This window comes from Onthophagus taurus, chromosome 7 (assembly GCF_036711975.1).
Source record: "Onthophagus taurus isolate NC chromosome 7, IU_Otau_3.0, whole genome shotgun sequence".
Taxonomy (NCBI): domain Eukaryota; kingdom Metazoa; phylum Arthropoda; class Insecta; order Coleoptera; family Scarabaeidae; genus Onthophagus; species Onthophagus taurus.
The window spans coordinates 12027360-12045911 of NC_091972.1; the positions used below are offsets into that span (position 1 = coordinate 12027360).

Below are 18552 nucleotides of genomic sequence, written 5' to 3' on the forward strand. Positions count from 1 at the left end.
TATAAATTTCATATCGATTTCATATCAATCGATAACTAAGTATTATGTGGATTGAATTCTTCATTCTTTAAAGTTAAATGAAAGTTTAATGTGAAGAATAGACGAATCGTACTGAATAGTTTCTTAGAAACTCAATTAATCTAGAGTTTAGAACGTTGACCGTGCAGTAAAACAGAACGTTCATGGTTTAACGAATGCTCTGTGGACATAATTTAAATTTTAATTGGGTGATAAAACGTTTCGTTGAAAATATTAGAACTTTCTTTTGCAAAATTCGTGGAAAACGTGTGTTAAATAAAAACAAAGGAATTAAACGAAATTATTTGATAAGTTTATTATTACGTTCTGTGAATACAATTATGGTAATTTAATAAAATTCATTAAAAATATATTAATTATAGAAATAATAAAAACGTAATTATATAAAACGTTATTTAACACAAGGACATCAAAAAGGACAAAAACAATGAAAACATAATAATTTCTTTACTAGAAATTAAAATATCGTAATGGATGAAATTATAAAACAAGTGCCCAAACTTAAAGGATACAAAATGCGAAATAAGGTGGTTAACATCTTGTCGTGGAAAACGAGGATGATCTCCATAGGTTACTGTTCCAGTTTAAAAATACAGCAAAACAGTTCAACATGACTATATCAGCGGCAAAAACAAAATGAATGACTACTTACAAGATACCGATGAGATGCAAGCTGGTGGTCGTTGAGAAAATCATACACCAAGAAACGAAATTCAAATATTTGGGCATTGAAACATCTGGATCAAGCTGCTATTTATTTATTTATACATGGAGGTAGCGCCAGAATAAGTTCCATTAGGACCTCATAACTATACTATACATATGTAACTTACCAAAAGGTTCTACGTTGCGACGGTATGTACAAAAACAAAATTAATCCTATATGGGTACAAAACTGAGTATGGCGCTTCGAATAACACGTCTAAAATTGTTTGGCGTGAGGAAAAGTGTGTCCAACTTAGGCGATCTACTGCTCTTTCCATCCGTACGATTGGAGAATTCTTATAAAAACTAGTTCGAGCTGCATCAATGTGGAGAATTGTTCAAAAATATGAATATTAGAATAGTGTTAAAAAAATCGGTAGCCGGAGCATGATACAGAAAAACTTTTACAACAAAAGTTGTAGCAAGTTAGGGTACAACTTGCTACAACTTTGTTAACAAAAAATCGGTATGCGGAGCATAGTACAGAAAAACTTTTACTACAAAAGTTGCAGCAAATTGTACCCTTAACACAATAGTCAGTAACATTTTTGCTCCAGGATGCATCAATGTGGAGAACTTTTCAAAAATATGAAAATTAGAAGAAGCATATCGTAACCGACGAGGAGGAATATGCAAGTTAATTCTTGAGAAAAGATATGGGGCTTGCGGAAGCGTGGACATATGATAGATTTGGCAGACAGACAAATAATCTGTATACGTATATAAATAAAAGCGGTCCAAAATGACTGCCTTGAGGTACCCCAGAAGTCATCACAATATAGTCAGACGAGTGCCCACCAATCATGACTAATTGGGTTCGGTTGGAGATATAAGAGGCAAACCACTTCAACAAGGCACCCGCGACTCCTACGCGTTTCAGTTTTAAGAGTAATAACTTGTGATCAACCTTATCAAAAGGTTTGCTGAAATTGGTAGAAATAGCATCCACCTGGACGTTCTTATCAAGATTTGCAAAAAAAGAAATTAGTATATTCTGACAGATTGGTCTCAACAGAACGTCCAAGGTAGAAACAGTAATTTGAAAAAATAGTCTATTATAAATGAGTTTTTCCAAAAATTTACCCATTATTGGTAGAATGGATATAGGGCGTTGTTTACAAGGCTTCGAAAACTGTTTCCATACAGAAGGAAAGACGCCGTAGCGCATTGACATATTAAATATTAACTATAGAGGTTTCGCGAGTGCTTGAGAACAGTTGCTAATATGGCGAAATACACATATAAGAACTGAAACCAAAACCCGGATATATAAGACCGCAATTAGACCTATATTAACATATGCAGCACAGACTCGGTGAGAAACATGCAAAACAAAAAGAATACTAGAAACTACAGAAATGAAAATAGTTCGTAGAATAGTTGGGAAAACATTGATGGACAGAGAAATAAGTGAGAACATTAGACAGGCTTGCAGGATAGGTAACATCAATGATTGGGTATTGGACAGAAAGAAGAAATGGAATGAGCACATCGACCGAATGACAGAAGAATGAACAGAAAACTTCCAATCGATTAGGGGATAAAAATGTGAACAAAAATAAGCAGTTATTCCTAAATACAGAAAGAAGAAGAAGAAATACTGATTATGAATAACACGAACGTGATTTGTTTGTTCAACAGCTTGCTCTATTATACATTCTAGGAGATGAGGTAACTTTTAAAAACATCTCTTGACTCAATGGCAACTAATAGAAAATTGATTAGTAGAGAAGAACATTCAGCTTTAATTTGTAATTAAAGTTAAAGTCACAATAAATATGTCGACAGCACAAGATAAACTGATATTCCTATTGGGTTAGATAATAACTCTTATTTGTTGAGAACAAATTTTGGATAAAGAATATCACCTCGATATTCCTAAATCCTCAAAATTTGTACTGTTAGAGAAAGAATTAGTATTTTTAACAATCAACAGCTAATTAATTACCTATATTAACAAACTGGCTTTTTAAGAAATATGTATAATTTGATAGTTATTTAAAACATTCCACTGTAAAATCGATATTCATTGAAGCTAAGCAGTATTAATTCAAATGCTGAACAACAAAACTAAGACCGAATACTGCATTAATTATAGGGCTTCTGTCGGACTAGTTTGGAGTTTCGATTAAATTGATGTAAATACGAGGTTGTTGATATAATGTTGTTGAGTTAGAGTTGGTTAAAAAGAATGTTGTATTACAATTTAAATATTTCTTACACAAGTTTTACTTGAAAACTTCTTATCTCTTTATAAACATAAACAAATCTCAAAGAATGTCGATAACACTAAGCATCTAATGATAATGACCAAAATTAGTAAATAAATGATCTTTAATCTCTTTGCATCTGTTGTGTATTTTAAAATGTTATAAACAGTCGATATACAAATCACAATATTAAAAAAAAATCTGTTCGAACCCCGCTAAACATTACCGTTTACATTATAGACATAGGATGTAGGTAATTGTTATGATGATATTAAGCAGTAGTGGCGGCTGTGATACAATCTTCGAATAGGGCAACTCAATTGGCGAGAGAGCGGAAGCCGTCATTCGTTGTGGTACATCCAAAACGGTCATTCATTTAGTTTGTTTACGTCTACTAAGAATATATCGATCTTACGCATCTGGAAACATTTTCTTCTTGTATTTATGCGCCATCCAAAATCATCAATAAACATAGCTTTCAGCTTTTGAAAGTAACGTTCTGTTCAATCAACAATATACATCAATTTAACTGCACGCATATGTTTGTAAATTAATATAAAGCGTTTTGAATTTAGAATGGTTTAGATCCAAAGAAGAAGAAATCATAACAACCCAACATTAAGTTAATTTGCGTGTCGATCTGTTCATTTAAACCAATTCATATGGAGTATTATACGTTTTGTATGGATTCAATTAAATTGTTAGGGAAAGAAATTTGTATCAATTTATTATTGTATTGTAACACCATCAATAAATTAATGTTTTTTCTAAAAGAATTTTTTCTTTTTAAGGATGCCCATTACATGAATTTCTTTGTGATTCAATATGTTACGACATGAATCAATATTGTGATGGAATTCGGGATTGCGAAGACATTTCAGACGAACCAGAAGGTTGTATACCAATACCACGAGAACTGCACTGCCTTCACGGTCATTTCACATGTAAAACAACACATCGATGTATCCCACTTGGTTGGGTTTGTGATGGTGAAGTCGATTGTGGTACAACTCGAAATGGAATGGATAATTCCGATGAAGAAGATTGCAATAAAAACATTCCGTGTCCTTGGAATCACGCAAAATGTGGTCCCTCCAGTAATCAATGCATTCCTTTAACGTCTTTTTGCGATGGTGTTCGCGATTGTGAAAACGATGCTGATGAGTTGGATTTTTGTGAAACGTCAGTATGTGATACAGCGCAATGTGTTCATGGGTGTAAACCAACGTTTGAAGGGCCTATGTGTTATTGTCTGGAAGGATATCGTCCAGGAGGTGATGGAACAATTTGTATTGATGCGGATGAATGTGAATTGGGGAACACATGTGAACAAATTTGTATAAACTCGATTGGATCATATCAATGTAGGTGCGTTTCTGGTTATAAAATGGAAAATGGATCTTGTATAGGACTTAATGGTAAGGAATTATAACTAAGTAATTATAAAAATAACGATAAAAAATAATTATAAAAAAACAAGATTTTAAAATAGAATTTTATTTTTAGTTCCAATCGATGAGCCAACATCGATTTTATTTTCAACTCTTAACACAATTCAACGAATCACTCCAGATGGTAGAAATTGGTCAATTTTTTCAAGATTAAATTTATTAAATAGTCACGGATTAGAATTTTCACATCGAAATAGATCTATCTATTATATTCATCACAACATGAGTGAATCAACGTTTATGGCGGTAAACGTTGATAATTTCACCGAACGATGGCCGTTGCCAAAACCTGTTGTTTTTGATAACTTAGATTCAATTCAACAAATAGCTTTAGATTGGTTAACTGGAAACTGGTATTTTTTGGATGATGAAAAAGAAATTATCTTATTATGTAATAACACATTACGATGGTGTAAAACGGTTATCGACGTAAATTTAGATAAAGGTAGAGCGTTGGCGTTAAATCCAATGATAGGGTTTATGTATTTCTCAAAATGGGGAATGTCCGCACCGGTAATTGAAAGATGTAGAATGGATGGAACTGGAAGGGAAACTTTGGTTGATAGAAAAATTGTTTATCCTTACGGGGTTATTGTTGATTATGCAACAAACGATGTTTATTGGTTAGACACTTATTTAGATGTGATTGAGAGAGTGAGTTTTGATGGAAAAAATCGAAGAACGGTGATGAAGGGATCTGCTGTTCAAAATTTATATGGTATTAGTATTTTTGAGAATACTTTATATGTTACTTCGTGGAAAGACAATAGTGTATATAAGATCAATAAAAAGACGCTTGATACACAAACTGTTAAAACTAATATCTCCAGACCTTTTCATATACATGTTTTTCACCGGCAAAGACAACCTGATGGTAAGTTTAATATTTAAAATTAAATTTACGATTTTTTAGTGGAAACAATTTGTATAATTTTTATTGTTTGATATCTCTAAAATTTATGATTAGGATTCAAGGTAATTGAATCATATTTAAATAGAGTTAATACTTCAAAAGGAAAGTAATTCTGGTGCAATATTGTAAATATGTCGCGCTTTATCACGCGATTTCATGCGCTGGTGAGCTAGTGTAAATAATTGGTTATTTATTAATTTTATATATCTGATAAAATTGAATATCTCAAAAATTACGCATGGGAACAAAATAAAATTGTTCCCTCTCTCAATTCTCTCCTTTTGTATTGCAGATTTAGATTGAATGCTGCAAAATAAAACGTTTTTTGCCAATTTCTCTTACTTACTTAGAAATGACAACCTTTCACTTCTGTGTGGTTCTACTCGCGACCACGTGTTGTTACCGAATAATGGACATTCATCGAGATGAATGGAGATGTTTTGTCGCCGGTGAAATTACCATCAATAAAATAGGATCCGATAATTTTATCGCCAGTACTGTCACATCAAACGTTAATCGACCGAGGACGCTGATAATTCGTTTCACGAATTCAACGTGAGTCTTTTACTCTCCAATAATATATGTTTGGCAAAAAGTTAATCGGTTTTGAACTTACCGCCACCTTACATGACACTTGATACTTATAAAATTTTTGCATCTTCAGTATTTTCCAGAGACATATAAGAAATATCTATTTTTTTTAATTTCTCAGACACTCACACATGAATCATACTCCATTTTGATTACTTTCTCCACCAACACTACATTTTAAGGAAAGAAGATTGAGGTCGTATTTCGTCTGGAAAAAGCTCACCATACTGCATTGTTTAATTATTTCAATTTTTTGGTATTCGTCGAGTATAGAAATCTGCGTAAGTCCCTCTCGAATCCAAATTCTCTAAAAAAACGAAGTCATTAACCCTGTAATGATTTATAATTCGTATTCAATATTGATTCTCTCAAAAAATTTATCGGGATTTCCATAAATTTCGGACGGATACCATAGAATATTTAAACCTTATTTAATCCTTATTAACGTAACCGTTATGCCTTGATTATACATTTCCGCAATTAACTTTATTAATTAATGATTTCAGACATAACTCAGGCATGCTTAATTGTAGCCACAATCGTGGACGTGTTAAAAAAAGACAAACAAGTTGACCTCATGTTCTTTCAAGCCTATTATGGTAATATTGATTTCTTATTTAGTATGGGCAGGTTTTCATATCGGAAACCCTTACTGTTTACCGTCTTCAAGTGTATATCAACGCTAAAGCTTCGTATTTAACTTAATTAGTCTTGAGAACACGTGGATTTCCGATGGGCGGGTATATATCGGATTGACTAGAAGGAAATAGAAAGGTCATACACAAATAATCTAATCATTGTGCGTATTATCCACCGCTTATTCATCGTGGAATAATCACCAAACCACAATTCTGATAATATGATGTTCTTTATCTATTTTTTTTTGTGGACAAGAAATTACTAATGTTTAATATTTATTAAACTCCTGGTTACGTTATCGTTTTCATCGATAATTTTCAAAATTCGCTATAAAATTAATTTCTTGAAGGATCCTTGTGGAGATATCACCAATTATTAATTATAGTATCCTCTTTTTAATGCAGAAAGCCGTTTTGAAAAATCACTTTCAGTTCTTGAGAAATAAATTTTTGAAATGATCAACAATTTTTTTTAAAAATTCGTATAAAATCCAGTTCTTTTAATCCTCTTTTTACAGTTGTTTCGTTAGTTAAATCAGCATCAAAAAAGTTCATTTTGTATCTTGGATCCAAATAAGTTGACATATCTTATCAGCTTTCTTATTAATTTAATTTTTATTCAAATATCACAATAACGTGGTAACATAGAGTATCACTTCAGAAATGCACCAGAACGCCGGTATCCGGCTTTTCGAAAAATCGCTATCCGCTATTTTTCCATCACTAGTTGTCATCAAATTTCTGACTAACAAATTATTTTCGTCCGATTCAAATACGTACGGATAAATCTGGTAGATTTTTACTGCCAATTTTTAAGAATTCTTCAGAAGAATTTCTGTCAACTTTATTTTTATTGATTCTAACTTTTTACAATATTTATACTCCTGTTGTTAAATTTACAGGGAAAACTAGGACACGTTCATCACCCCGACACGACTTCATTATCAAATAAAGTGCCTAGTGTTCTACTGAATAACACAATTATAAGTCTTTCCATAATTTAACATGTTTCACGCTTAAGTCTAAGAAGCGAATAGATTTTCGTCATGTCAATGTAATGAATAGATTTAGAATTTTCTGACTTTGTCTAAGACGATGGATTTTTATTCTAACTTGAACAACAATACGAATGTCTCTCTGCGTGTCTCTCAAACAAAACACAAAAACATAGAAAATAACATCTGAGCCTGATTTTCTTATTGATCCAATTAACTTTGATAAAGGTGTACTTAACTCGTTCAAATTTATGAATTGCAAAAATAAATTTCAATCGACTATTTTGAATGCACTGGATGCGACTCATATCATACTGGAGTCAGGCATGGGCTGTACACGATTGCTTCATGGACAAAATTGGAAAGCACTAAATTGTCTGTTTCACTTTCAGCCACAATCTTCCTGTTGCCTTTATCTCTTTCATAATAAGTATCCGCCACGTTATGTTGCGCATCTCCCTCCCTTTTGTGCCTTGTGAGTTAAGTCCAATGCTACTCTCGCAATATTTATGAGTTTTTGATTTTTTTCCATTTCCTTTGACGAATTTCTTGACTGAATTGGGGTTCCTTCTGTCCCTTCAGACAATCTTTTTGCAAATAATGACAAAATGGTTTGTTCCATCACATGCTGAACATATGTGTTTTTCAAACTTTTTTCTCTTCAAGAAGCATTCCACATTTTGAAGAAGATCCATGTCTAACGCAATTGATGTTAGCGCTTTTATTATGACTTGTAATCTTTTTGTCATCAGTTGCAACATCTTAGTCAAAATACAAATAAAATCATTAAGTTGCGTTCTACTTCATTGTATAGCATTACATAAATATTATTTTGCCCTTAATACTATTAAATAATATTATTTGACCTGCGTAAATCCTAAATGTTAAACAATAAAAATCATATAAAAAGTTTTAACTTTAATATACCTTTAATTTTTTTCTATAAACGTTTTACACAAAGATTTTTTTTTTAGTTGCACACCCATGTAGACAAAATAACGGTAATTGTAGCCATATTTGCGTAACAAATTGGAATTCCAGTATCGCAATAGCAAAATGTTTATGTTCAATGGGTTATACATTAAAAAAAAGGACGGGTGAATGTACATTAAATTCCGCTCCAGTATCTTTAATAACAGCAAAAAGCCGTCCACTTCTAATACAATCGATCGACATCGAAAATGGAACGGAAACAATCATTCCAATAGCGGGAATCCGTATAACAGCTTTAGAAGTTAACGTTCAGCAAAAATCAATTTATTATGCTGACGGACACAGCGCCTCGATTTATTCAATTTCTTTAAATGGAAGTAATAAAATTGAAGTTTTATCAAACGGGGCTGATAAATGTGTTTCTATCGCTTACGATTGGATGGGTGGTAATTTATATTGGGCAGATAATATAGGGAGTAGGGGTAGAATTGGAGTTGTAAAACTCGCGGATGTCACAAAAAAACGTTTTCTTATATCTGAATATAAAACGTACCCTACCGATATAGTGTTAAATCCGAAAAAAGGAATTATGTATTGGATAGGTCATGATGGAACAACTGATATTGGAACAATTTATTCTGCATGGATGGATGGAACACATAAAGAAACATTTGTTATTACTCCAACTCCAGATCATTCTCCATCACAATTAGCAATCGATTTAATTGGAAAAAGATTATATTGGTGTAGTGTTTTAAATCGAATCGAAAGTATCGATTTTAATAAATCGGATCGCAAAGTTATCGCCGAAGGTTTAGATACAGCTTTTACATTAGCTTTTTATAAACGAAATTTATTTTATACAGAATCAAATAACTTGATTTCTTTAAATGTTGACACTAACGAAAAAACAGTTTTACGCCAAGTTAACCCTTTTGTTATCGAAATGGCCATTTTTAATACAAAAGGTCAAACGGGCGCAAATCATTGCACCAATACAAGCGATTGCCAAGAAATTTGTCTTTTAATCCCAAAATCAGTAAAATGCGAATGCTCCGACGGCTTCAATTTCATCAACTCAACATGTGTTAAATCGACAATTTCATGTGAACCAGGTCAATTTCAATGTAAATCAACCGGTGATTGCATTCCAGAAATGTTCACTTGTAACCATCGCCCAGATTGTGAGGATGGAAGTGATGAATCATATCAAGTTGACGGACCATGCGGAAAGGTTGAGTGCACTGCAAATCATTTCCGTTGTGATAATGATAGGCGTTGCGTCAATGAACGATTAATTTGCGATGGTGATTTGGATTGCGAAGATGGTTCTGATGAACCCACAAGTTGTTTGAGAAATTGCACAGAAAATCAATTTAAATGTGCGATATCGAAACGATGCATTCCAAATGTATGGAAATGTGACAGTTTTATTGATTGTGGTGTTGATGATGATTCGGATGAACAAAATTGTGGTTAGTTTTAGTATTCTAATTATAACATAGTTTTTCACCTAAAATGATGACCAGTTTCAAACTGCAATAACTTTTGAAGGTATTGTTCAACTTGAATAAGCTTTCTTTTATTTGAAAGGTGTCTTCCCCATTTTGGCGTTCTTCAATTTCAGCAATTGTGAAAAACGTTAAAGCGTGTTTTCTTTCTATACTTTGAAACTTGCTGTGTAAATTAAATTCAAACATAAGGAGTTTGTAGTCTCGCCTATTCTGATTAATTCTGTTTTTTGATCAAGTTTCTATTATTGTTAATACCAAAGTTACAAGCTCTAAAAGATAACGCGGCTTGTTCTGCAGCGCCATCAGAAATTAAAGCAAGTTATGGATGACGATGAAATTTAATTAAATTGTGACAAATAAATCAATTTCCTCCAATAGCTTGATCCCTCATCCTTCTCGGCATACTTCGAATCAGGTTTTGAATTTCATTTTTTCCTCTAGCTTTTATATAGCGGATCTAATTTGTCTCCTTAGCATATCCCACATGTGTTCTATAGGGTTTAAAGCAGAGCTATATGCAGGCCATTCCATTCTCTTGATATCCAAATCATCCAGGTATTGGGACACTATGCGGGCTGTATGGGAGCGTGCATTATTATGCATGAACAAGAAGTTGTCACCAATAAATGGGTCGAAGTGTTCAGCCAAAATTTCTTCAATATGCCGAGCCGCGTTTAGATTACCGTTAATAAAGCAATGCTCTTTGAAGCAGATTCCTCCCCAAACCATTACAAACTCTTATAAGTTGCACTAAGCATAACGCTCTCCTGCTCTGCTCCAAACTCTCTCTCTGAGAACAGTGCGTTTCGCCACTCTGCAAATAAAAAAAACCCTTATTTAAATCGACCAATACGTTCAAAAGTTATTTCAGTTTGAAACTGGTCATCATACTAGGTGATGCATTTTTTTATGCCGCTGAATGTAGTTTGATTTCATTTTTCTTTATACAAAACCTCAGTGTGTTACAGAATTAATCCTAGGGCATCCAATGGGTTAATATCATTGCTTTAATCAAATCTTAATCGTTTGCTTAACCGGTCAATAACTAATTACGTCTTAAACCGAAACCGAGTTTTTTTTGTAATATTTACAATTTTTTTTAGAAACTGAAAAATGTGAGTTGACAGACTTTACGTGTAACAATGGAAAATGTATTTCTATGGATCTTTATTGCGACGAAATCGAAGATTGTGCAGATGGTTCTGATGAAAAGAACTGTTTACCTTCAACTGATTGTCATGCTCCGAAATTACGTTGTAATGGATTTATAGATTGTCCGGACGGATCTGACGAGGAAAACTGTCACGTTATTAACGATGTTTGTGGGACGCACATGTTTTATTGTGGTACCGCGGAATGTATTCCAAAGGTAGTTTTTGGAAAAATACAGGTGTCCAGTAATTACAATTAAAGATTAACAAAATTCGTTTTTCATAGATATATGTATGCGATTCCTTAGAAGATTGTTCGAACGGTCGCGACGAAAAAAACTGTTCAAATTCAGATCATACAATCAAACCTCCTCACCATCACGATATTGATGTAGTAAATTGCCACCATCCTTCCCGTTGGTGCGATAACAATACAGTTTGTGTAAACGTAAATTTATTGTGCGATGGAAAATATGATTGTGACGATTATTCCGATGAAGGATTGCGCTGCGACGACAAAGTCTGCTTAGTATCGTCAGTTTGTTCGCATAATTGCCACAACGCCCCCGAAGGCGCCGTTTGTTCGTGTCCCGATGACCTATTTCTACAACCCGATAAAAAGCATTGTTTAGAAATGCATCCCTGCGAGTCTTGGGGTGTGTGTTCGCAAAAATGTATTCCGATTGGGTCAAGATATAAATGTGAATGTCATCCTGGATACAGCTTGATGGCGGATGGCTTTACTTGTAAAAGTGAAAGTAATGCTACAGCATTTGTTCTGTTCAGCAATCGATTTGAAGTTAGAAGTGTTGATATACATTCATTTAATGGGCGATCGTTAATATCTAGTTTGAAGAATACTATTGCGTTGGATTTTTATGTTGGAAAGGATACACAAATGGTAAATACTTTCTTTATAAAGCGTATTTTATTTAATTATTTTTTTTGTTTTAGATCTTTTGGACAGATGTGCTGGATGATAAAATTTATCGTGGTACTGTCTCAGGAAATTCGCTAAGTAGTATAGAAGTAGTGGTTCAAACTGGTTTGGCTACCGCTGAAGGTTTAGCTGTGGATTGGATAGGCGAAAATTTGTATTGGTCCGAAAGTAAACTCGATCAAATTGAAGTCGCAAAACTAAACGGGAGTTTCCGCCGAACATTGGTAGGAGGTGAAATGGACAGTCCTCGTGCGATTGCATTAGATCCTCGACGAGGATACTTATTTTGGACAGATTGGGATAACGATGCACCGCGAATAGAACGATGTTCATTAGCTGGTCTTGACAGGAAAATAATCGTACTAACTGATAGTATCGATGGTGGTTGGCCTAATGGTATAACTTTAGATTACGATTCCGAACGTATTTATTGGATCGATGCAAGATCCGATTCAATTCACACCGCTACTTATGACGGTTCAGATAAAAGATTAGTACTGAGAAATCACGACATGTTATCGCACCCATTTGCGATTTCATTATTTGAAAATTACGTCTATTGGACCGATTGGAGAACCAACAGCGTTGCTAGGGCGAATAAATGGACCGGATCTGAAGTTTTCGTTATACAGCGTACATTAACGCAACCATTTGATATTGAAATATTACATCCTAGTAGACAACCTAGAGATGGGCCAAATCCTTGTGGGAATAATAATGGAGGATGTTCTCATTTATGCTTAATCCATACAAACCATACTTATCGATGTGATTGTCCGCACGTTATGCGATTAAATGTTGATAATAAAACATGCGTTGGTAAGTATTATGTTTTAATTACTATTTGTTAAGAAATAAAAGCATTTAATATTAAAATACAGTAATATCCCGAACTTACGCGATAGGTAGGACCGAGTAATAACTGTATAAGTTAAATTCGCGTAAGTCGGGTTGGGTTGGTCACACAAAATTTCCTCGTTAGCGTGTTAATAAATTTTTTATTCCCCGTTTTGTAGTAGAAATACGCATCTCATTGGAGTCTATTTTTTTCTAAAATTTGTAATCCTTTTTTCAATTGCATCACTTGACTAAGCGACAAATGAATAATGTTGAGAAAAACGGTATTTTCGTTTTCTCTCTAGACTTCTCAGAATAGACAGGCTCAAACTCACTCAAACTATTGAAAATTGTTTGATGTCCATTTTTATCACAGAACACACCGATGACAGCTATCACAAGCACAGAGGGCATACAGGGTGTTTCTGTAAGTCGTGGCATAAATTTAATCATTAAAACTAGAATTTAACTAGTTACTTATATAGAATTTAAGTCTAACCAGTTTCGGCCCTTGGTCATCTTCAGAGACTCCACAAATAGGTTGACACCTCTCATCTTATCCATTTTATAAACCACTTTCTTAATATTTCTTTTTGTTTTGTTAAAAAAGATTACAACATATCAAAGTCGAAATCAGATTATTAGTTACTAACTTACAAAATTAAAGTTTAAAAAGTTGTAAAATGAAATTAAGGACGAAGTGTTACAAGTTTACAGGTTAAAATTTAAGAACACTCTGTTTTAAGAAATTTGAAAAAAATTCAAGAATCATGTGGCTTAAAAATCGACGATTTTTTTTAATCAATGTGAAATGACCCAAAAACACGTTAAAAATAAAAAGAAAGTGCGGAAAAGTGACTAACACTAGATTTCAGTTATAAAATTTCTATTATATGATAACTAACTTCAGGTTTAAAATGTTAACCTCAATTTTGACATATTTGTAATGTTCATTAAAAATCCTTTAAAATGAGTACAAACACGACATATTTATCTTCAATATTAATGAAGTTATGGTCAACTTCCGGTTAAGAATGTCAATTTTAACATATTTGTAATCGTCGTGAAAAATCCTTTTTCCGTCGACCGTGTATTTATATGATTTATAAATGTATACAAAATCATTCATTAATGACACCTATTAATAAACGATTTTCTATTAATAAACGATTTTAAGAAAGTCCGACCGAACTAAATAGTAGTCAATTTAATAAATATTCTCCAATGAAATTTGTAATACCGACCCAACCGACCACTATATCTATTCGGTAAGACTACAAAAATAAATTATGACACATTAAAAGTGAGGTTATTTTGCCAATGAGAGAATTGGGAGATTTTTCAACGATGGATTTTCTCTATTTTGTTGAAAAGACGGTCAACGGAAAAATATTGTAACTAACTCGTATATTAAAATGCGATTAATTATCTCAATAATTAACGCGTTCGCTTCGCTCGCTCACGCGTTAAAATATCTCGATAATTAATCGCCTTCATTAATAGACTTGTTGGTTAAATAACTTAAAATGAGTCCAAACTTAATACGTTTGATTTCAATATTACCCGAGATATACGCAACTTCCGGTTTGAAATGTCAATGTCACTTTAATATATTCTTAATTTTTATAAAATGTGTTAAAATTTGTCACAAAAACGGAAATATAATAAAAAAAATCAAAAATTAAGGTTGGTATTAATATTTAAAAATTAAATTGATATCTTCATTGTTGCTAACTTCGGGTTTAATGTTTTTTATTCTAACTTTTTTGTTTTTTGAGATAAGTGCGTCATCTTTGGACTCATTTTAAAAGGTTTTTTAATGAAGATGACAAATATGTCAAAACTGACGTTGACGTTTCAAACCGCAAGTGATTGTATTTTCATTAATATTAAAAGTGTCGAGTTTGGACTCATTTTAAAGGTTATTTTATGAAGATTACGAATATAATAATAAAATAAAATTAAAGTTGACATTGACAACTGAAAGTTGTAATATGGCCTTCTGTCAAGTTTGCAACCGTCATTTGATTTTCTCATTGAACTGGATCTAAAGAATTAGATTGTACAATATCTTACTCTTCATCTTTTTAACGCATTTCTGCAAGCTCATCAATTGTCAGCTCCTGATTGTGTGAATCCAGCAGTTTTTGAACGTCATCAACATCCACCTCTAAATTTAATTGTCTGGCAAGATCGATTACTTGTTCAATCACGTTATCAATTTGATCAGGATCTGGCGTTGATTCTTTTTGGGTTTTAGTGATGAAAAAAAAATGGACACAAATTTTTGCAGACGCCATTTAAAGATTTTTGTGAAATTTCAAGATTCCAAGATGTCCAATAATTCTCACGGCATCTAAAACATCGAATTGTCTCGTGTAGTAAGCTTTAAATGTTTTAATGACTCCCTGATCCATCGGTTGAAGCAAGCAGGTTGTATTTGGTGGCAAAAATACAACTTTTACACGGGGGTCGAAATTAATTAGAATTACACGATGGGATTTATTTTATTTGCCAATAACGTTCGACTTGGAGTGATGACCAAACCAGTCTTCAAAAGAGAAGCTGTCACCCAAGCTTTAGCATTCCACTTCCAAATCATGGGCCACCCAGATTTAGATTTAATTTTTTTACTCTTGGATTTTGCGAGCGATAAACTAAAAGAGGTTTTAATTTATAGTCACCAGCTGCATTCGCGCCAAGCATCACTGTCAATTGATCTTTGGCGGCTTTACAACCTGGAAAAGCATTCTCTTCAAGTTCTTTTAGGCATTTTTTTCCAAAATAGACCAGTTTCATCTACGTTGAATATGGTTTGGGTGGTGTAGCCACCTCCTTCTTTTAATCGCTCAAAAATAATTAGCTTACCTTCAGAGCACAACGTGTTTTGATGAACAGGACAAAATTTCAGTCTTACTTGATTAATCATACCATATTTTTAACATTGTTTCCATCTGAGCGATAATACCATGACGTTTACGAATGATGCTTGAATTCAAAGATTGAGCATTTTTTACAGCTTCGAGAATTTTTATCTTTTATAATTGTTCTGACTGTTGATTCCGACTTCTTTACCAATTCATAAATTTTCATTTTTGCATCGAACTCTTTGATAATATTAAGTTTATATTCGAAAGATAATAATTTTCTTTTCTTTTTTGATGCAAATGAATCATTATCAGTTCTACTTCGTTTGGACGACAGAGTTACAGTCTATTCGGGGTGTTACTGTATACTTAAATATGATGAGTATGCAGATTTATATAGAGTACTGTAAATTTAAGTGTGTCTCTATTTTTAGTAAACGAACGACTACTTCTAATTTCGCGACAGCAGGAAATCCGCGGCGTTGACTTACAACAACCCTATTACCACATGATGCCAACAATAAGGGCACCGGAAGTAATGCAGGCTCAACAAATTGAATATTTAGCAAAGAACTCAACAATTTATTGGGTCGACATGGCGTTAAATGAAATAAAGCGTTCCGGTTTAACCATGGATCCAATTCAATTAATTATCGATACTAGGATTAAAAATCCAATGGGTTTAGCTCTCGATTGGTTATCGAACCTTTTATTCGTCGGTTCACTTCAAGGAATCACAGTTTATAACCTTGAAGGGGAATATAGCTCGATTATCATTAAAGATACTCACGTATCAAGTGTGGCGATTGATCCAACTAATGGTAAATTGTATTGGATTTCCATAAATGAAACTAATTCATCGGTTGAAAGGAGTTTAATGGACGGAAGTGAAAGAAAAACGTTAGTTATGAACTCGGCAGCGAATTTTATGTCTTATTTAAGTTTTGATAAAGATGACAATCGATTGTATTGGATTAGTAATAAAAAGATTAGTTATTACGATTTAAGAACTGGTAAGGTGTATACATTAAATTTACCGTCTCAATCATCTGTGATAACCGCCACTACATACAAAGGTCTTGTATATTACGCTGATAGCAATGATCAGTCTATTCATACAGCTGATAAAACAACCGGTGAAAATGACACAACAATCAGAAACACAACGGGAACTTTATCTTTAAGAATTTACGATCCTTCAGAACAAAAAGGAAGAGGTCCATGTGATGAAAAGAAAAATGGTTGCGATCATCTATGTATTCCGATGTCTTCAAATGAAAGTCGTTGTATTTGCGCGACCGGATATACAAATGATCCCAGCGATCCAAAACGTTGTCTAGGTGTACCCGAGTTTATATTCTATTCAAAATCTTGGGAAATCATCGGAGTAAAAATCAATGAAAGTTTGAATGAAATGGACACGTTGGGGCCGATTTCGAAAGTTTATATGGCTAATTCTATCGATTATTTAGCAGCGGAAGATTTAATATTTTGGGTTGATAGTGATCGAGGGATTATATTTAGTATAAAAAGAGATGGTACAAATAGAAAGGTTATTATTGATCAACACGAAGGGGTTGAAAATGTTGCATCTGATTTAATAACAGGTAAAATTAAAATTTACAAATATCAATGTATTAATAAATATGATATATTTTTATTTAGGAATTGCTGTTGATTGGTCAGCCCGAAATATATATTGGATAGATATAAGACACAGTGTAATCGAAGTGGCACGAATAGATGGTTCCTCACGTTACGTTGTAATTTCTCAAGATTTAGGTAATCCAAGCTCAATAGCGGTTGATCCTCATAAAGGAGTTTTGGTATGGGGTGGTCGTTCAAAATTGACAATATCGAAACTAGACGGTTCGTATCCGAATACCCTGATAAACGAAGCCCTATTGATAACCGACGTTAGTTTAGATTCGAAACGCGAACACATTTACTTTTGTGATCACGGTAATCGAACAATTGAACGAATCGATTACGACGGTACAAATAGAATCGTCGTTTTAAATGCATCGAATACAGTGTCTGTAGCGTTTTGGAACGATATGTTATATTGGTTGGATACTTCAACACCGGGATCTTTAAAAGTTGCTCCTGTACAAAATTTATCAAACATTTCGGTTTTATTGGAGATTGATCATAGTGAAACTTTAAAAGATGTACAGGTTTTTAGTTTAAGTAGACAGCAAACTACAAATCCTTGTATTCATAACAATGGTGGATGTCAACATTTATGTCTTTTTAATGGAACGTTTCCTTTGTGTGTTTGTCCCCATGGAAAAGTTGCGGAAGATGGAACTTCTTGTGAAGATTATGATAGCGTGATAATGTTTTCTAAGGTATGTTAAAATTAGTCTTCTTCTTCTCTTGATCCTTATGTGTGATGGCGTCGGATAAATCTTTTTCCTATTCCTCCATCCACCTCTTCTACTCCCTCTGGTTCCTGATTAATTCCTTTATATCTACTAGTCTTCCCTACTTCTGCTATTCTTTCCTCCCACTTTATCCCCTCTTTCTTATTCTTTGCTTCAAATACCCTTTTTTACTATTGTGTTATGTTCAATTCTAATTATGTGGGCGTACCAGTTTAGCTGCTTTCTCTCTATTTTGCTGATTATCTCCTCTTGATCTTCTCCCAGTCTTATTTCCTCATTTCTTATCCTACCCCACTTCGTCTTCCCCACTATTTTCCGTAAAAATTTCATTTTTATCTTGGAGTGTCCATGATTCACTGGCATATGTTAATATTAGTACTG

The 18552-nt window shown here is 33.4% G+C and overlaps 1 protein-coding gene across 3 annotated transcripts in view; it reads left to right on the forward strand.

Moving 5' to 3' along the window:
- Positions 1–18552, forward strand: part of LOC111420910 (LDL receptor protein 1) — a 38460-nt gene that overhangs the window by 4641 nt on the left and 15267 nt on the right. For 2 of the 3 annotated variants that reach the window (XM_023053969.2, XM_023053970.2), the window contains exons 2-9: positions 3746–4372; positions 4461–5279; positions 8517–9950; positions 11093–11358; positions 11427–12041; positions 12095–12899; positions 16219–17391; positions 17450–18135. In XM_023053969.2, coding sequence (XP_022909737.2) covers positions 3746–4372; positions 4461–5279; positions 8517–9950; positions 11093–11358; positions 11427–12041; positions 12095–12899; positions 16219–17391; positions 17450–18135 — 6425 coding nt within the window. The remainder of the gene's footprint in view (positions 1–3745; positions 4373–4460; positions 5280–8516; positions 9951–11092; positions 11359–11426; positions 12042–12094; positions 12900–16218; positions 17392–17449; positions 18136–18552) is intronic. The other variant, XM_023053971.2, reaches the window with a different exon arrangement.